This window comes from Aethina tumida, chromosome 7 (assembly GCF_024364675.1).
Source record: "Aethina tumida isolate Nest 87 chromosome 7, icAetTumi1.1, whole genome shotgun sequence".
Lineage (NCBI taxonomy): Eukaryota > Metazoa > Arthropoda > Insecta > Coleoptera > Nitidulidae > Aethina > Aethina tumida.
Genome location: NC_065441.1, coordinates 15572270 through 15593855, shown reverse-complemented (window position 1 = coordinate 15593855; position 21586 = coordinate 15572270). Strand labels below are relative to the sequence as shown.

Below are 21586 nucleotides of genomic sequence, written 5' to 3'. Positions count from 1 at the left end.
AAATCCATTAGTTTTGTAATCCTAAAACAATGTTAAACGTGTGAATTGTTCTGCAAATGAGTTAATGAAAACAAAGGGAACGCCAGAAAAATCGACGTTAATGGAAAAACTGAATAAGGTGTTTCGGTCAGGCCTCAAGAAAGTCCCGTGCATCAAATTCATCGAAAAGTTAATAAGATGGAAAGAGCCACGGCCGCATAATCAACGTAATGCATTTTCATAATGAGCGAACGTCGCATTCGGATTACTCTTTGATCGTGTCTGCCACAAAGACAACTCGCATCGCAATACCCACGTTTTCTTGTCTCGATGCGGTGTTTCTTCCTTCGCGAGACCTTTTTCAAAATTAAATTTTTCGGCGGCGTTTTTCCGGAAGAGCCGCCGAATGAGTGACGTGGAACGTGATGATTTATTTAGGTTGTGCATTAATTCCGGCATGAATTCGTTTCGTGTCGTGCCGCAACAAAAACAGGCCACGATAACAATAAACAAGTGCAGATTGTCAGTGTGTTTCGACGTTGAACCCGGCAGCAGTTTTAAATACTTGTCGCAACAAAGCGAAATTAAAACTGATACGTTGGATAACTAGTTTTGTGTATTACTGAATTCAGTTTTTCGTCGACATGAAAAGTGCTGTGTTTATCGTTCGTTCGCGATAAAATTGAACAATGGCTGATGAATAGCGACGATGTCAGAATGTTTTTCCATTGTTTGAATACATTTTTCCCAATGTTCCAGCGGGGGAAGATTTATGGATCTTCTAACTGAAAAAGTCAATGTCGTACACGAAAATTCAAACACACAGACATACATACAAAACGACATCGATTGCGTGTATAAATAATGTCTAAAGGAAAAAAAAAACGTTAAAGAAACCATATTTGGAGTAAGGCACCGATTTTCATCACGCGAACGTATTAAATCAACGTAATTCCTCTTAGAGCGGCGATATGCATATAAATTGCTCCCGCTCTGCAGCAAAAACCACTTTAACAATTCCAAATGATCTGTTTTGTTGCTCGAATTTACAAGACTGTTTTCTTAATGACATGTTTTACATATGTTTAAAACTTTATTAAATTCGTTGATATGAGAAAAATTTTATTTATAATATAATAATTTTATATATTATACCAATAGATAGTTACAAGAATTTTTTAAAAAACTTCCAGAAAGAGCAAATTGTCCAAAAATAAACTTTATTCCAGATACAACGCAAATTTCGTACAACGTTTATCGAAGTTCTATTATAATTATTATATATTTTAATAATTAAAAAAACATTTATTCTCTTATAATTAGACTGAAAACACATGGAGGTAGCAATCCGTCAAAAAAGACTAAAAAATTATACATGACAGTTTTAATATTTGATATTGATATATCAAACACTGTGGATAATTAATTATTATTAACAGTTGTGATATTTATGTATTGATAATCATCAAATGGTAAAGAGTTTATATATGTTCCTAAAATTCGTTTACAAATTAATAATTTTAACTTTATTATCAATTTATTTACAAATAGTATTTGTACAGTTTTTCAGGGTTCCCCTATAAATTATCATTATTAATTTTCGTGATGTATGTTCTCTAATAATTACAAAAATATATATCAGGATTTTTTTATTCCCATATAATTAGATTAAAAACACACAAAAGTAATAATAATAATAATAATAGTTTATCTAAAAAAACAAAACAAACATATTAAAATGATAGATTTTAATATTTGCTATTAATATGTCAAACACCGCTGATATTTATCCTTAATATTTATCGACATGATAGTTTTGATCTTAGGTAGTTAAGAATTTATATACTCTCCTAAAAATCAGTTTATCCAAGAAAAAGAATCAAATAAACATCAATGATACAATATGATAAATATTTTAATATTTAATATTAACATATCAAATATTATTGATAATTACCATTAACAGTTATCGTGATATTTATGATTTGATATTAGGTGGTAAAGAGTTAAAATAAATTAAAATTCATTTAAAAATTTACAGAAAATAGTATTTGTCCAAAAAAATATCAAATAAACATAAGTAATATATGATGATAGATATTTTAATATTTGATATTAATATATCAAATACAGCCAATAATTATCATTCACAGTTATCATGATATATATGTCTTGATGTCAACTGGTAAAGAATTTATATAGTCTCCTAAAATTCATCTAAAAATTCACAGAAAATAGTATTTGTCCAAAAAATAATCAAATAAACATAAATAATTAAACATGATATTATTTTAATATTTGATATTAATGTTAATATATCGAATACTGCTGATATAGATCATTAAGAGTTATCGTGATATTTATGTCTTGATGTCAGGTAATAAAGAATTTGTATATTCTTCTAAAATTTATCTAAAAATTCCAAGAAAATAGTGGTTTGTCCAAGAAAAATAAATCAAATAAACATCAGTGATACAATGAGATAGATATTTTAATATTTGACATTAAAATATCAAACAATACTGATAATTCTCATTAACATTTATCGTGATATTTATATTTTGATATCAGGTGTAAAGAATTTATATTTTCTCTTAAAAATAATCTAAATATTTCCAAGAAATAGTAGCTAGTCCAAGAAAAATAATCAAATAAACTTAAGTGATATAACATGATAGATATTTTAATATTTGATATTAATATATCAAACACTACTGATAATTAACATCAACAGTTATTTATGTCTTGATGCCAGGTGGTATAAAATTCATCTAAAAATTGCCAAGAAATATTAGTTTGTCCAAGAATAAAATCTAATAAACATACGTGATACAACATAATAAATATATTAACATTATTAATAGTAGTTTGTCTAAGAAAAAGAATCAAATAAACATCAGTAATAAAATATTATAGATATTTTAATATTTTATATTAATATATCACACACTACTGATAATTATCGTTAACAGTTATCGAGATATTTATGTCCAAATACCAAGAGTTAGTAGCTTGTGCAAGAAAAAGAATCAATCAAATCATCAGTGATACAATATTATACATATTTTAATATTTGATATTAATATATCACACATAATTATCATTAACAGTTATCGAGATATTTATGTCTTGATACCAGGTGGTAAAGATTTTATAAATTCCCTTAAATTAATCTAAAAATTCCCAAGAGTTATTAGCTTGTACAAGAAAAAGAATCAATCAAATCATTAGTAATACAATATTATACATATTTTAATATTTGATATTAATATATCACACACTACTGATAATTATCATTAACAGTTATCGAGATACTTATGTCTTGATACCAGGTGGTAAAGATTTTATAAATTCTCTTAAATTAATCTAAAAATTCTTAAGAGTTAGTAGCTTGTCCAAGAAAAAGAATCAAATAAACATCAGTGATACAATATGATAGATACTTTAATATTTGATATTAAGATATCATCAGAACTATAGTTTGTTCAAGAAAAAACATAGAACATTAATATTTTAACATTTGTTGTTACTACTGATAATTGTCATTAGGTAAAGATAATATATATATATATATATATATATATATATATATATATATATATATATATATATATTATCTACTAATATAATATAATAATAATAATGATTAATAATGATAATAATAAAATATTTTCTTCTAAAATCCGTTCAAAAATCCCTAAAAAATAGTAGTTTGCACAAGAAAACAAATCAAATAAACATATGTTTGAAACTTTATTATATTGACTGATACAGAAGAAGTGTTATTTATAACAATTATTAAGGTTCACTGATTATAATCATTAAAAAGCCTTCAGAAATAATACTTTTTCCAAAAGAGACAAAAACAAATCAAACAAGAAACAACTCTCATTAAGGCTTCTCCATTATTGGTAATCTGTTTCTAAGTTGTTCATTTATAATTTCAATCATTAAAGAAACTCGATAATGACTCGATTATTCATTTAGAAAAATGATTTCACTATCAGTATTTGTTATTAATTATTTAATAATAATTCTTATCTTTCCTAATGATGTATGTTTAACAATTATTTTTATTAATACAAATAATAAACTTTTTAAAACCCTAACATTCAATCAAAGGTAAATAGGAAAAATTCACTGTATTTCAAAACCTCACAGAATTAAATTCAACCTTGCTAATTTCCAGCATCCAAATATTCAGTCAAAGACATTTCGATCGTGCACTGCACCGACATTGAAACCGCATTGCCGGAATCGAAATTCTGACAAATGCAGCGATGATTTATCGTTCCTTTGCATCCGAACGTTTCGGACGTCATCGGTGGTGCATAGTTTCTTTACAACTGGCCCAACACCGGAAACTAATTTTACACCTGCCCGTTTCGCGATTTACTGCCGAGCATTTCAGGGTCTTCGATTGACTACCGGATGCAAAAGGGAATTTATACGGGCTCCCATTAATTAACCTGTGCCCCCCTTCGACCTGCGACCAGTAAAATTGTACGTTTTCTTTGCACCAGTTTCAAATTGTCTGGCTTCTTTTTATATTCCGATCCGTTACGTAAAAACTATCGCATTAAATTAATATTCGCCAAATAGAATTATTAGCTAGGAGTGGGACCGTAATTAGTAACAGGAATTCGAAGTAAATTGATACGTTGTTTGAAGTACGCTGTTATTTCGAGTGTTCTGCACAGTCTCGACGCGACTTGAGGGGAAAATGATAAGGTTTAAACTGCTTCCAATTAATTTTGTTTACCGTTAAACATCGCGTAACGTTTAACGCAATTTACAAATATGTTTTCATTTATTTTTAGATCGAAACGTTATTGCAAATGTATGGAATAAATATAGATCCAGGTTGATTTATATTTGTGGCAGACATTCGGAATGGTATTTCTGGAAATGTGCACTAAATCATAAAACCACAGTTATTTAACATTTAGTTCATTAATTAATGTAAAAAACATTAAATTCTTGTAGGCTTAAGTTCCCACAGTCTCGGTTATGATTTAGAAATGTCTCAGTTTCAAACGTCTCAGAATTATAAGGAAAATAAATTATTTTTAAGGAAAATCTGATATATCTCAAAAGTTTCTTACATCTAGGGATTTTCATCTAGGTCCAATTCTTACAAAAATCTAGTTAGGACTTTGATTAAATTTTTGTTGTTCTGTACCTTAGACTTTAAAGCATATATAATCCACATAGAATATGACATATGACCATTGGCTGACTTCATATTTCTCTTAAAAGTCTCAGATTGGTTATAATACCTTAAATAATCAGTCACATTTGTGTAATATCTCAGATACATCTCAAAATCCTAAAGAAGATGTAATATGTTTGATATATGTATGAAAAGTCTCAAAAATATTTTATGTTAGAAGTATTATCATGACGATACTTTTTATCAAATAAAGGTTATTTATTCCATTCCAAAAGATTTTTATTTTATTTTATTTTCTAATTAATAGACAGAATTAGTTTTATATATTTTTGTATATAATTGTCTCTTAATTGTGATTTTAGGAATATATTATGTCCTAATTTACCTCTAGATTTAATACCATGTCTGTAAAATGTATATAAAATGTAACAATATGATGAGTTTGAGCCACCTAAGAGGCGATCAATGTGGAACGTTTCTGTGTGGTATCTGTGTTGTATCTGAGACGATTATAAGACATCTAAATGGCTGACATCTCTCTCTTTAAGATATACTATATCTCAAATGAGATATCTCTGATATATGATGTGTGGGTTAAATAACCTGAACTTGATGCATATTCTCAATATTTTCAACGGTTTTCAGAGGTTACTATTTATGGATTCAGGTAAAAATAAATTTTTGTGTCAAGGGCGCCATTTTTATTTATTATGCGACCACGCAAAATGTAGCTTAACGTTTAATTATTTCATAATTTGTTTAATTACAAGGCACTTTGTTTAAAAACGTGCTTGTGTAACTGTAAAAGGTATTTTTGCCTTTTTATATATGGGGAAATCGTTAAATTTCTAATTAACTATCACATTTATTTATAATTTCCTTTTAAACAATTAATTAAAATCGTATAAGTTATTTATTTATTAACAGCTTGTTTCGTTAGAAATGGGAACTCTTCCACGATGCTCCAACTTTAAGTAAAGTAAATTCGTCGTGGCACACATTTCAGCAAATCCTTTTTCCTTAAAAGTCCGCGTTTTCACTTTATTATTCCCGTATAAATGGGCAGGATATTCTAATATATATTTGGATGTTCAAAATGGAACAAAGCGAGCTGCACCTTTAAAATAATAGTGAAAAATGATGCAATGCAGTCCTTAAAGTTTGCAGCAATTTTATTATTTATGTATTTCCTTTAGTTCCCGTTCCTTTGAAATAGTCGGGAATCGATTAAAGTCATGTTAGTGTTATTTATTTTCTTCGGTTATTCACTCAACTCCGATATTGTTTATTGTTGAAAAACTTTCGTTATTATCGCGGTAAGAAATTGAGACCTTGACCACAATTTCACTTCTACTTACAAGCGTTTTTATTACATAATTCAGTCGACAGGTATTCGTAGGTGTAATGGAACAGCGGGTCGCTTACAATTCATACAAAACGAAGCGCTACACTTGTTTTTCAAGACGTTAATTAGTACCCGAACATGAGAGTGTATGAATGAAACAGTTTTTAACAATCTTCAACCGACTTGAAACTGTGGGAAAATGTTCGCTTTAAAGAATTTAATTTACTCTTGTGTTAAATAAAGTGTTTTCTTTTACGATTAGAAGAAATAATCTTCTCTGTAGTTGTCATTGAGGATAGAATATTGGATAATTGACCGGAGGATACACTTCAAGATCATTGTGTGTAATAAGTCTTCGCAATAAACAGTTTAACCCAACGGAGACTTGCACAAGAATCTTTTGTGAGTTAATAATGGCCCGATTACAAAATAGACTAAATAGGTATCTACGAGCAGATAGAATTGAACCGCCCGATTATCCAACAACAAATGGGCTATAAATAGAACCTGCCCAAACCTATACTTTTCAATTCAATTCATCGCCGTTTTTTTGTACGTTTTAAAGGTATAAAGGTCAGATCACTTCGAATCTGATATAAGTTCCTCATGTTAATTCTAGTTAGTCATCTTGACAAATCGATTGTTTGCAACAAGACAAGGCTAGCACAACACGAGTAAAATGGTCGGGCATGAGCATGTTGACACACCGCACTCCTGAAACGTGGAACGGGCCATCGCATCGCTCTCAGTTCAAGTTGTCCTGGTCGAGTGGGCTCGAGTATATTCACCCGTGCACTGGAACCACTACCGGGGGCCCTCCTCTCTTATTTCCTCTGTGGTGAAGTGCACCGAGTGCATGCATCACCGCTAAGGTCCACAGGTACGTGATCTCGTCGTCGTTTAATCTTAGGAAACCTGTTTTTCTATTACAGATTTTGAATATGGGCCATTGTTTTACGCCGAGACGTTGATGTAGTCCACTACGTTACATTTGAGGCAATAGTAAAAGGAATGATTTTAGTAATTTGAATAAACGTCGTGATTAAAAACAAGTTGGAGCAGTTGTAACCTATTTCTTCTACAAGTTCAACACTTGATGTTTCCTCCGTGAATCAGATAGCCAATGTAAAACAGGAAACCGAGCCGGTTTTATTATAAATTATAATATAATCATCCGCTTTAATATTCTTCACAAACTTCTATTCCATAACGCTCTAGTCACTAGTGGCTAATTGAATCGAAAACCGTTTAAACTTGATGTTTCTCCTTCGGATAAACAAAAAAAAAGAAAAAGGAACAAACCCAGAATGGAGTCTCCATTAAGACAAAAACATTTCCGGTTTGCATTCGAGGCCAGTAATTTGTTTCCTGTAGATTCCATCTCCCCCAGTTTTTGTTACGTTTTTTTAATGAATGCACGCGCATTTTTTCAGTCGATTTCATCTAATTTTCCATCTGATGCGTTCGATATTTTCAAGGTAGGAAACGAATCAATCGTGTGAAAATTTCATATAGTGTGCGGGAATGTATGCAAATTTATGGATCCATTAAAATATTGGCAGTTACGGATTATTTTTAAACCGCCGGACTCAATTAATTAATGGATTTTTAATGAATGGACAGGTTTTTTTATTAAATGGCAAAACTGAAATGTTTTTATTTCTGATTAAATTGTAAATCAATTTTAATTAGTGCTCCTATTTTATTCTGATATTTTTATTGTTCAGTTGTGGATTTTATTTAATTATTTATTTATATATTTATTTGATTATAGATTTTAATATATTTTACTAAATCGTTTTAATTTTATTTATATGTATATATTTCATTTTAATTAAGGAATTATTATTAATTATAATATGTTTTATTGGTTATTTTTGACTTTATCAATTTTATTTCTTTATATATTTTGTTCGTTATAAATTTCTCTTCAATTAATAACTAAAATTCATCTAAATTTTATGGTTTTTAATTTTTAATCAAGTCATTGAATAAGTTTTCAATTGGATTTAGATCCGGACTTTGTGCTGGCCAATTGAGAACCTCAACATCATCTTTCAACCAATTTTGTACAACTATGGACGCATGTTTTTGATCATTAGTATGCATAAAACTTCATATAACTGGAAAATTATCATTGCCAAATGGTTCCACAATATCTTTCATGATTTCTCTATACATACATATATCTGATATGGTCCCATACCAGGCCAAAAAAAGGAAGTCATAACGTGTATTTGGAAGACGAGAAACATATTGTTTACATTCTCATCCTATTTTATTGATTCTTAGATTCATCACTTTAATATATTAATATTGATAATTAATATATTTTTATACAAACTTTGATCTTGGTCGAATACTCCCTATTAATACCAATTGACGTCTGATTGTTCTAATATTGTATATCCCAATTAATTTATTTTATATTTGACAGACAAGATAAGGCATCGATTACTCACTTCTATCTAAAAAAAGAACTGTTTTTTTTGTTAGCACTTTTTTCTGCCCACCATTACATATATTTAATTTTAATTATTAAAAAGAAGATCCTGAAACATATTTTTTCATAAGAGAAATCCACATTATTTATTTTAATTTTTAAAATAAAAACTATTCTAAATTTTTTAGATTGATTGAAATAACTGTGAAATTAGTTTGAAATTGCCTTGTTGTGGTTTAAGACGTAATGGCCGAATATGTCATATGTTAATTAATGTACGTCCATATAAACCTGGATTAATACGGGAATTGGGCGAGGCGAAGCTATAGCATTTCGAATGGGGGCGGCAGGAACCTGAGCACGATTCCCGCTGCAAGGATACATTAATACAGTTAATCTGGACTCGGGCAGGTTAATATTAAATATTTGTTCATGTGAACCTAATTGCCTAATTAAGTTTTCAGATGGGGGAAACGTTAAAGGGAGATGTAAATAAATAAGGACGATCAAGATATTCTCCTTATTTTTATCATGTCTGTTTTTGACACAGCAAATATTTGCACCTCTCAAACAATAAACATAAAAATTCGTCATGAAATCAAAGCTGCTTAAACGTCAAAGGAATCTGGAAGCACATTCGCTTTTTACAATTCCCAGAAAATTGCCTAACGACTTCTCGGATCTCATTATCATTAAGAGTTTTCCTGAAACAAACTACCCAATGATGCACACGCGGATCTGCGTGATTCAACGCGTATTCCATTGGCGGGCATTCATGAAATCCTCGCGGATCGGACCACACGATTAAAATAAAAAAAAAAAACTACGATCTGTAACCGTCTTCGGTTCACTCTCGTCCGATGGTGGAGAGAAGAAGACGGCCTTCGAAATGTTACAAACAGGCGGCCGATGCTCGTAGTACTACGGCACGCCAGTTTGAATCAACGGTCTCTGTGGAATGCGCGCCGGAATCTTTCACCGGAGCACCAGTGTCCACCACTTCTACACTCTGGTTTTTTAAAAGCCGAGACATTTAAATTCATCTTGGAGCTCCAATACCGGGCAACTGTTCTTGGCTTCTATTCACTTTCCTCGAGCACAGGCGAGTCTTTTAAAGATCATTCACTGGTTCCATCGCTATTAAACTTATCCAAAGTTTTTCTTATTAAAAATGTTGAATAACGGATAGTCCATAAGTTGTTTTCAATTCAAAGCCGCCTTCCTATCACAGGCTAGTTAAATACACAATAGAAACTCCAAACTGGAATACGTAAACACTTAAAGAACACGGTAGTAAACTCTTCCACACCCACAACATAAAATTCCAAGAATTGCAAAACAAACTAGACAAGACCCAAAGCGTCCTCATCATTATAATGAGAGGTATTCCGGTAACTAGACCGACCAGACATGAAATAATTGTGCCAATCCATCTCGCTCTTGTAAGAGTAATAAGTAGGCATCCAGTGTGCAAAAGATGGTGGAATGCACACTTTTCTCCGAGTCCCACTCGAATCTAACGGTAAGCAGGCACAACACTGCAGCGGGTTTTATCTCGAGGAAAACGCGAAATAAGCGAAATAATTAACATTCTTGCGAGTCTTAAGGCAACGCGGCGTTTTCTTGTTGGGACAATAGACAATAGACACGAAAATGTTTTGCAAGAAGATCTCGCTTTTTGTTGACGATGCAGCGAATTTTTGAGTCGGCCGATTTTCTAGGTGTTTTTGTTCGAGGAAAATATGAAGTGTCACATTGAAAATTTATTATCTCAATGGTTATTTTTAAACTTTTATAGCAAACGAACCTAATTAAAGTTGATTAATAACTGGAACACTATAAAATAAACACATCACACCATAAATCTGTGATCACTACACCGTTAATTAATGTAAGTGCTGAATGAGCCAGTAAGAAAAAACCATCTGTACCTTCAGCCATCAATTAACAATACGAAAATAAACTGCGCCACAAGAAAACGTATAAATATTTATTAAAACTTGCAGATTTATAAATGTAAAACGACACGATGTGCTAATTTCGATATGGCCGTTTTAACGAGGATAAATGTTTTTGTGTGGGTGGCGCAGGGTTCGGTTCTTTGTTAAAAGGTTATTGGTTGAAGTCGGCACTGCAATATTGTCTTGTACGCATTCCGTTCTTATCTAAATTATGTTACACACAATCAACAACTAAAAATACTTGTTACCATTTTCTATGACCAAAAAGATAACAGTTGTAGTAATAAATTATGTTGTAGGTAAGTTTCTTCAATCTAGATTTATGTAGAAATTATTATTTAAAATTTCTGCTCCTCGTTAACGTTGGAAGTTGCAACAAATATTACTTAATATACATGTATATAATGAGTTTTTTCACATGTCTTTCCGTTTTGTAATTGATGAATCTGCATAAAATCTTACACGCTCTATTTCATCTAGTTTTCACTTTTATGTCAATTTAATGCAACTATTTAGTCGTCATAAATAACTCGATGTCTTTAACAAACAATATTTAGAATGAATCGGATGTCAGAAGAATCTTTGCCATCTGTTAATAGAGAATGGACCGTATTAACATTCCTTAGGTGGTAAATTGTAAATACCGACTACCAGTTTTGTATTTTCTACCTGGAAGTGCATTGAAATGCATTTTTTCCTTTACCAGATGGACCTTTCAGACTAGAAAATTTCGTGGCGTGGATAATTTGATGTTTTATGACTGTGAGATTGTTTCTATTGGTTTCGATTTGAATTATTTTTCTTGGCGTGAAGTGTTACAAATAAAATTACATGGAAATTGCTTCAAGAAATATTATCTAATTATTATGAAACTATTTCGTGTAAGTCTATTATTTATATTGTTCACTTATTTTACATGTTTATTTCCTTTAAATTACTTGCATTTATTTATTTTTATTTTATAATTTCATAAATATATATTATATTTTAATAACACATTTTTTGCTTGTGTATCATTTAATAATTTTTAAATTAAATCTTAAAAATACTATTTATATTTAATCAGTATTTGTTAATCAAAATTATTTTAACGCAGAAAAATAATATATATAGTGCGGCTCATAAAATATTTATTTTTTGTCCAATTTTGACTTTTTTCAATTATAAAGCATAAAAATTGACAAAATGTCACGTTTTTTTAACCAAAACCAAAACCTACTTAGTCATAAGAATTGAATAAATTATATAGCAAATTTTTTGTAAAAATTCTGACTACACCACTGGCTTAAGCGCAGAATGTGTGTATACCAAATATCATAAAAAATTTATGTATATTTATAATTCTGTGGAAAAAATTAAAAATCTTATTCTTTTTATGAATTTATTTTTTTAATCAATTAGTCCATGGAATAAACTGTCAAAAATAGCACAAACTATTGTTCAAGAATATTGGAATATTATATAATTAATACTATACTTATATTAATATATTAATATTTAGCATAATATTATTAATATAATATTGTAATATTTTTGAAAAATATGATAATTTTTGAAAATTTATTCCATATACTACTTAATTATTTTTTTTTTTTTTTTGTGAAAATTAGTATATACCAATTTCAGAAGGTGCTTAATCCAGTGGTGAAGTTAGATTTTCTTTAAAAATTTGCTAGAATGATTTTTTCAACTTTCATAAAAAATACCCTGTAGGTTTTGGTTTTGGTACAAAAAACGTGACATTTTGTCTATAAATACATATTTACATACATATTGAAAAGAAAGTTTGTTAAAATCAGACAAAAAATTAAAATTTTATGAGGCGGGACTTAAATCTACGACACTGTATATAATGTTTCAAAATTATATAAATGATTAATTTAAAAAAAAACTACGCATTTTATATCTTTTTTATATTTTAAAATTAAATAAAAAATATTATAATTTTATATTAAAATTTATTAGTAATATAAATATTTAATGAAAAAATTTTAATAATATTATAATATTATAATGAAATTAACATAATAAAATGTATAATTTATGTATAATAAAAATGCTGAAAAGAGTGCGTATTAACACAATTATTGTTAGTTCTTTACAATGAACTTATAATTTTGAAACGAGTGAAAGTTAATGTGAACGAAATAAAACAAACGTTCCTTTCAACTGTTTAAACAATATAATTAGATTTTTTACAATAATTCTGTCACACAGTTAATTAAATAATCTCATTAGCCATTTAATAAAACTGTTTGCAATTAAAACAAATGAATTGTGACGGTCAATTAGAGCTTTATTTAATAATAACAATCGATCGATGCGCTTATAATGTTTATAATGGTTTTAACTCAATTATAATTAATTTGGTGCACACTAAACGCGTCGTGTGAAAATTACCAGACAGTTTTATTCAAATAATGACGAGTTTAATTGATGAAACGGGTTTCCGAACATGCCCTACCTCCAAATCCGAATCCTGAGGGTGGTTTTCGGTCCCGCGCCGCAGCGATTCGCCGAAAAAAAGGGGAAAACCCAAAAAATAAAAAACAGAAACCAAAAATCACAACCACCAACACTAGAACTGAGTAAAAATTGGGTGCACAGTCCCGACAAAATTTCCCTTCAGCGCCGTGATACCGAGTGGTGAAAAAACCGATTGGATCGGGTTCGGCGTGCCTCACAGTCGAGAGACGAGAGCGTTTTGAATCGGTTTCGTGAGCCGCCGGTCTCGCTACGGTACATTCGAAACTGGTTGTCGGTTTGGCCGCGTTCGGCGCTCGTTCCTTGGAAAAATCAATAGCGGGAAATTGTACCTTGGTTTTCCACCGGTTTTCACTTCGGAAAGTTTCCCCTTAAATCGGCACATTTTCGTGTTTGCCCGTTCGAAAATTTCGCTGATTTTGACGGTTTTTCGGACGTACGTTTTTCTTTTGTACGGTTGCCGTTTAATTATGCAGTTTTCTTTGCTTTAGTAACGAATTACTTGTTTGAACGAAAGTCGTAACTAGTTCGTTCGAATTTTAATCATTATTTACTTTGCGATTTACGGGAATTATTATTATTAGATCATTTATCCTTAATCTGTAACCACATAAGTTGTTGCAATCATTTCTTTTTGACTACAAATTAAGATATCTTTAAAACACATTCTTAAATAATAATATATAATATATTAAATTCAAAAGCTCCTAGAATGAAATGTTCATCACTTTGTTATATATAACACGTAAACAAAGGAACACATTAATAATAGAATTGCGCTTACCAACTGTTATGCATCCATCAACATGAACACAGAACAAATATTTAACCTGGGGTTAATATCCCTATTTCAATTAAACAGTACACATTAATTAATATTGTAGTTTTGTAATATATATCATATTATAAAATTTAATAACAGCTCCAGTGAAATATTAAATTGGCTTATTTATTATTGTATTAGTACAGTAAATATTTTACAGTTTCATCAATATTACCCAAGTAATTTAAATAATGCATATAACTTAACATATTGCACATATTAAACTGCAAATAATATTTTGTATAATCTTATTTAAAAATATAATAAATCATCAGAAAAGTTTCTTCTCATCTTCTATTGTTGTTTCATTGTACTTTTATATATGTAATGCCATTCAAACAATTTAATAGCTTAAAGAATGACGGACACATTTCCATAATATAAACAATCTAACTGTAATTTTAAATGAAATCCCTGAACATTGACAATGTTTGAGTTATGGCGAGGCAGTTGCATAGCACACACATGGACATGGGTCAACGAATCGTTGGTGCGCTCTCAAGGTAAAACACCTTTCGGATGCTGCGGCTCTGAAACTCTCGCTTCTGTTTGCTGCAGAATACGGTAGTCTAACATTTATTTCCGATTTTAAATGAGTTCGTCTGTGTTCTATTATAAAATCTAATTTAAAGAAATATGTAATCTGGAGCTAAAAATCTTCCCTAAGTTGTTTATTATTCTAGTTGTATTTTATTGTTTTATCAGCTATTTTTAAATAATTTGTGATTGGAAAATTAAACAAAACTATTTTTTCTGTAATAATTTACTTAGTTTTAAAATAATTAGTGTTCAATCATATATAACAATTTAAACATAAACTTTAAAATTTGATTATAACACATTTAAAATTTCAAAATTTTAAAATAACTTCCTTGTTCTTTTCAAAAATTTTATGTAATTTGCATCATCTGTATAAAATCAACTTAACTTCTAATTTATTTCAAAATCAAAGCTGTAAATTGATGAAAAGCTTATTCCTTTCTAATTCTAATTTTATATGTATCAGAATATGAGTTGCAAAGTGAAGTGATTTTCAAAATTAAAGGAATAAAATAATAAAAACTACTTACATTCATGTACATGAATAAGACATGTATTTTCCCGAGTTCGCCCGCACTCTGTCGCCATCTATATAGTACGCGATCAACTAATAAGGCGAAGCTCTATGTGATTACAGGAAATAACTTTAAACTTTTGAAAACCCACACTATTGTTGTTCTGCAAGCCTAACCTAAAAATGTCAAGATGTTCAAATCGCTTCAAAATATTTTAAAATTACAAAAAAGGCAATTGAGTTATGCCCAAATAAAAGATAAAGAAAAAATTCGCCGATGGGCTATACATTCCTATGGCGATTTGAACGAATTACAACTTATCGAGTCCAGGTTTCCAATAATTCGCAGTCCCGATGAGTTACAAGTTGAAGTGAGTGCGGCTTCCGTAAATCCCATTGACCTGTTGATGTTGAAGGGATATGGAAAGACCTTAATCAGCATCCCTAGAAATGAGTCAATCGAATTTCCTTTAACTTTTGGTACAACTTATCTTAAGTCACTGAAATTTCTTTACAAAAAGTTTGTATTTTAGGCAGGGATTTCTGTGGAACAGTCATAGCAAAAGGCCACAACGTCGGGGACAACTTCAACATAGGCGACCATGTGTATGGTTTTACACCATTACACAAACAGGGCACATTCACTGAAGTTATAACAGTGGACAAAAACTATGTTCAAAAAAAACCTAAGCACTTAACAGAAACACAAAGTGCCTCTCTAGTTTATGCATCCATGACAGCCTGGAGTGCTCTATTTATTTTTGGTAATCTGTACTTCAGAAATACGAGAAACTTGAGGGTTTTAGTTATTGGAGGATCTGGTGGTGTGGGAAGTGTGGCCGTTCAACTTTTGAAGTCTCAGAACTGTACAGTTTTCACCTCCTGTTCAACTAATGCAGTTGACCTAGTTAAAGATTTAGGTGCTGATGTGGTTTATGATTATACTGATCCAGATTATCTGCACAATGTTTCTTGTGAAAAGTATCACATTATATTAGACTGTGCCAAATTCGGCGTTGAAAACGTGCCACAAAACTGGCAATATGATGAATATATAACTTTAAATTCTCCATTATTATTAAACACAGACAAAAGTGGTCTTTTATGTGGGTTAGCAGAAAGTGTTAAAACTTTATTGCAAACTAATGTAACCAAAAATGGCAAGTGGAAATGGGGATTTTTTGTGCCTTCTGGAGATGGTTTCAAATTTATACATGAATTAATACAACAAAAAATGATTAAGCCTATTATTCATCGGGAATTTTGTTTTGATGATTTGCCAGAAGCTTTTAAATGTGTCTCAGAGGGCCATTTAAGAGGAAAAGTTGTTATGAAGAATTAATATTCTAGTCTTATATTGTTATTTTAAGTTTTAATAAATTATATTTGTTGCATAATTTTATTAACTTAATAAATATTTAAAAAATTATTAACGCACTTTTTTATAATATACTTTATTAAAAGGATTTCACAATTTTATATACCCATCCAGTGATCATTTCACAAATGTTTACTTAAACAAAACATAAATCGTTGCTATTATTAACCAGCAACTTCCAATTTAAATAAAATTAATAGTAGCAACGTTAGTATCCATTATTCAATTAAGATTGTTATTATCATTTAGTTTTTACAGCCAGCCGTATTTTGCTTGAATGCGTTTTTTATCTCCTACCCTTTGAATGTTTCTAGAAGTCATTGGTGAAGGCATTCTAGATGCATCTGTTGCTTCGTGAACGCTTAATTTTGAATAATCATCCTTATCATCAGTCTGAAGCAGAGGACTTTTTGAAGACTCCTCCACTTCTTCGGTACTTTTGGCTAATACCCTTTCGATTTCTGCAACTTCTTTTGATTCTTCCTCCGAATCAACCGCCTAAAACAAAAAAAAATGCCCTTCCGTTCCTTATTTAAACATAACTCACTGGTATTACATAAGAAAATGAGTCCTTGGAATCTTTAAACTCAGAAATATCCGCATCCTCGAGTTTAGCAACTTGTTCTTTTTCTGTTACGTCATCAAGTGGAGAAATTGTAGCGTATCTGTGTAAAGATGAAGTATCAATTTTGAGTGCAGAAGGTGACTGACATCTAGAAACTGGAGTCTTTCGTTGTTCAAACTCCTCAATTAAAGCAACATGTTCCTTAACTGAAATTCTGTCAAAAGAATCCGATTTACAGGTAGGATCCATGTAGTTAGTATCTTCCGGAAAATTCATCTCATTATTCACGGAATCTGGTGTAAAACTTTTCGGCGTTGACTCTTTGTCTAATTTTATCTTTTCAATGCTAGAATCATTTAGATCGTTAGAAACACATTTGGATTTGAATAATGGTGAGATTTCGTTATTTTCTAAATTAATTAGGTCTTTATTCTCTTCACTGGAATCGATGTTTTTCATATTAGAGTCTAATTCTGGGGATGGTTGTGATACGTGGATGTCTGGTCTCTTACTTTCTTGCGATGTTCTATCTAATTAAAAAATTATGAAACACGCACTAGAAATATTATATTATAATATTACCTACTGTTAAAGTTGTTTCAACATCACTAATGTTGTCCCTGACTAAATGCACTATGTGAGAACCAGTCATATCTGGTAGATCTATAGGAGTTGGTATTCTTGAAATAGTTTCTGATGGTGTTTTAGTCGAAAGTCTTTTAGCTTCTTCCATAGCTCTTTGCAAGTTTTGCTGCTTTTTAAATGAGTCTCGACTATGACAATGTCCAATTTGTGAGCTAAAATATCCGAAGTCATCAATCATTAGAAATTTTTAAACGGTTTACTTACGCTATGCAGGCACCTCTAACTACTTGCTTCCATTTGTTCAAATTGGAATTCATCACGGCCATTTTTGCAATGCGCCGGAATCTACGACAGATAAAATATGTCCGTGTTATTATTATATTATATACTTGTTTAGGTTAATTTACCGAGCTAAAGAATTTTCTCCTGGTGGAGGAGGTTCAAACATAATATTACTCTCTTCCTCAGTCGTTATGGGGGCCACTTTGAAGTCTTTCATCAAACGCCTTTCCCAGATTTTCATTTTTTTACCCAATACAGCTATATAATATGATATATGTATTAATTTAAGCAATAAAATTATTTTATATTATACCTTTTTCCTTCATTTCAACCCAAGATACATCCATACCATTTTTGCTCAACACTTCCAAAAGTTCATACCGAAACGAAGAAATGTCACCTTTTAATTCATTAACATCGTCTTCTGTTACAGCATTTTCTTCCTGTTTTCTATGCATCGCTGAAACATATCTCCAAACCAAAGATCTCATAACCGCCGTGTATCTATAATCCCGCTCCTTCTCTTCATTCTTTATCTGTAACTTACGTTTTAAAAAAAAATATTGCCACACCCTTATCATTACCTTAGAGTTCATTCTTCTCAGTTTATCTTTATTTCTCAGTCCTAAAAGTTTGAAAAAATGCTTGGGTCTCGGGAAAATATTAAACGGAGGAGGCAAAGTTGCTCCTTCTTCAAAATAGCTAAGCCAAAGTTTAGTTCTGGCGAATTTCCACTCCGTGTCTGAATGTTCATCAATCATTGCGTAAGAATTGGACATCATAGCAATGAGAAGGTTCAAAAGAACTATCACATTGATCACGGAATACGATCCGAACATTAACAATCCCCAAAATCTCGTGTAGGTCTTGATGCCCGTCAACTCAAAACTATCCAGGTCTATCATACCGAAACTAGCCCAAAATAAAGATTGCGAAGCTTCAAAAACACTGAAATTATAAGAAATGTGAAGTGAATTGACGGAAATGATCTTTATTTTTGTACTTTGCGAATCGTCTCCATTTGCTGCACGAGTCCCCATTAGTTTCCCAATCCGCTTCCCCCGTTGAAAGAGAGTAACATCTTTGTTTCTCCAAGTCGGAGAAATACCAGAGCAATTGATTCAAACCTAAAAGATTATTAATAGACTACACTCGTACATTAATAAAACTAAAGACGTAGAGTTGTATCTAATAAGAGGAACGTACCGCATGCAAAAGCAAACAGAACCAAAGAATAAATGAAAAAGAACTTCACTATATCTATAACCATCCGCCCAAGAGATATTTGCAATGGTCCTAGATGTGGATTGATTGAAAACAGATGCACCAACTTTAATGCACTAAAACCATGCTAGTAAGTAAAAGTCTTCAAAGAAAAATAAATATTGTACCTGAAGACGTTTGCAGCGGCAAACAAACCCTCGGCAATTAGTTGAAAGTCGAAGGCATTCCACATTTCTCGTCTGATGTAGGCCGTGTTTGGATCTTCTTTGATTTCTGACATCTGCTGAATGTAAGCTGCTGCTCTAAGAAAGAAAACAGCTACATATAGGAAATTTCTTGTAAAATCGATGAAGTTCCACAAGTTTCTCAGGTAGGATTCTATGTCTTCAACGAAGATCTCCTGCGTTTCTTCCGCAATAAACCCTAAATAAATTGGATGTATTGTTAATTACTGATTTTGTGTGTCGTGATAATACCTATAACGTATAGTAGTACAACATATTCCAACACCATGGGAGGATTTCCTCGTTGTCTCTTGTATTTTTCTAAAACACCCTCTTTCATCCAGTCCGGACCAAAAAGCTCGATAATGTGGTCTTCGGCTCGTTGAGATACCAATATTAATATCACTAAATATAAAAAATTAATATAAAATTTAGAATTCCAATATACTTACAGAGGAAGAACAAATAAGAAGAAGCATGTATCAAGAATTTCATAAAAGGTTTTCTCATCAGTTTGCCACTTTTTGTCTCTGGGGCAATTATATAGAGCATACAATAAAAAGGAAACAGAAGTGCCACTTTAACAATAATCCCTAGTTTTTGGACAGAGCTTTTTCTTCTAAATCCTGGGACTCCTTCGTACCATAACGATGCCAAAAGTTGTTGGATGTTCGGATGGGCTACAAACTATTAAAAATATTACTATTAAAATTTTGACATATTAAAAATGTAACCTTTTTTTGTTTGAACTGTATGGCCAGTTCCAATCGCGCCAGTTTCATGTGTTCTCCCTCCTCATATGGCGGATTTTCCGGATCGTGATTTAAAATAATCGCCAGCTCCTCGGAACTCCTGGACTGATGTAACAAATCCACGGCGAATTGCTGACACTGCCTCCTCAATTCCATATATTCGGATTTACATTCCGGTTCTGCAAACGCCAAGTTTCGCAATTCCCAAGACAACTGGAAGGCTGTTAGAAGTGGATCACTGGAAGACAGTGCGATTAACGATGGACTTGCCAGTGCTTTGTACTCGTTTAATCTTGATAATGAATGTCTCAAGGAGTCTTGTTCTGATTCTCTGATACACTCGTCACAACCACATCTAAAACAAATTTAATGATTTCTATTTTACGGTGTATTAGAAGTCTGTACTTTATGTCGTGGGGCATTGGAACTGTTGCTCCTCTATCTAAAAGTATCTTTAGAATCTCGTAATTGTTTCTGTGGGCTGCCAATATTAAAGGCGTTATATCTGGTGTGAACAATGCTGTGTTTATGTCAACTTTTTGCCAGCTCTGCAACAATATTTAAAATAAATACATAGCACATAATCTTTAATTAAATTTTTAACGTACGTATGGTTCTCCCTCTTTGTGAATCAACTCCTCGTGTTCCAAAAGAAGTTCCACAGCTTCGACAAATTCAACACTGATGGCGTATAACAAGGCATCTTTTGTGGCTACTCCCATAACTACCAAAAGTTCAAGCATTTCCAGATTTTCTTGATCGATGGCGATAGTCAATGATCCTCTCCCCAAACTGTCCATGCAGTTTATGTCGAAATTCTCGACTCGACTAGCCTTTTGCAACATTCTGAAGTGTTAAATGATGTTTTAGTTTGTTTCTTTCGAGTTGAAAAGAAGGTTTTTACCTTCGAACGTTTGCAAGGTCCCCTCTTTCAACTGCTAATAGATATCTCTTCTCCTCGACCGACAGAGTTTTGGGTAGATTCTGTATCATGGTTGTACTCGTGGTTTTTTTGACTCCAGTTTCTATGTCCTGCGAAATTTTTCATTTATTCAGTAGATTCACCAACAAAATGTACTTACGTCGGAAGACATGTTGACTTTTGTGTATTTTACTACGGTAACATAAAAAAAATAAAAATGAAGAAGCGGTCTGGACTATTACATCTTGACCAGTGCAGAAATCAAAATAGACCTTCGAGGAATATTCGTATGATTTATATAATAGTATTAAGGTATTAGGTAAATTAAATTATCGGCGTTCCACTTTCATAAAAAAATAAGCACATTATTTTAATCAAGGAACGAAACTTAA

At 31.3% G+C, this 21586-nt stretch overlaps 3 protein-coding genes across 10 annotated transcripts in view; 1 reads left to right on the top strand and 2 right to left on the bottom strand.

Annotated features, from left to right (window-relative positions):
* LOC109598183 (protein turtle) overlaps positions 1 to 13581 on the bottom strand; it is a 47620-nt gene extending 34039 nt beyond the window's left edge. For all 7 annotated transcript variants that reach the window (XM_049969368.1, XM_020014033.2, XM_049969371.1 and 4 more), the window contains exon 1: positions 13366 to 13581. The gene's annotated coding sequence lies outside the window, so the exon portion shown is untranslated. The remainder of the gene's footprint in view (positions 1 to 13365) is intronic.
* Positions 13582 to 15431: 1850 nt separating this feature from the next.
* Positions 15432 to 16691, top strand: LOC109598155 (reticulon-4-interacting protein 1 homolog, mitochondrial). Its single transcript, XM_020013996.2, has 2 exons — positions 15432 to 15742; positions 15796 to 16691. The coding sequence occupies exons 1-2, from the start codon at positions 15454 to 15456 to the stop codon at positions 16602 to 16604; spliced, it is 1098 nt and encodes a 365-aa protein (XP_019869555.1). The 5' UTR covers positions 15432 to 15453; the 3' UTR covers positions 16605 to 16691.
* Positions 16665 to 21490, bottom strand: LOC109598185 (transient-receptor-potential-like protein). Of its 2 annotated transcripts, XM_020014036.2 has the most exons (17): positions 21355 to 21490; positions 21177 to 21304; positions 20881 to 21118; positions 20678 to 20820; positions 20255 to 20627; positions 19973 to 20207; positions 19773 to 19925; positions 19464 to 19719; positions 19279 to 19412; positions 19076 to 19199; positions 18657 to 19020; positions 18386 to 18608; positions 18198 to 18330; positions 18055 to 18135; positions 17788 to 18002; positions 17197 to 17735; positions 16665 to 17138 (listed from the first exon to the last, which is right to left on the bottom strand). In XM_020014036.2, exons 1-17 carry the CDS (start codon positions 21364 to 21366, stop codon positions 16893 to 16895), a joined length of 3597 nt encoding a protein of 1198 aa, XP_019869595.2. In that variant the 5' UTR covers positions 21367 to 21490; the 3' UTR covers positions 16665 to 16892. The 2 variants fall into 2 exon arrangements, with proteins under 2 accessions (XP_019869595.2, XP_049825481.1); XM_049969524.1 differs by having other exon boundaries at positions 18386 to 19020.
* Positions 21491 to 21586: the final 96 nt, after the last annotated feature.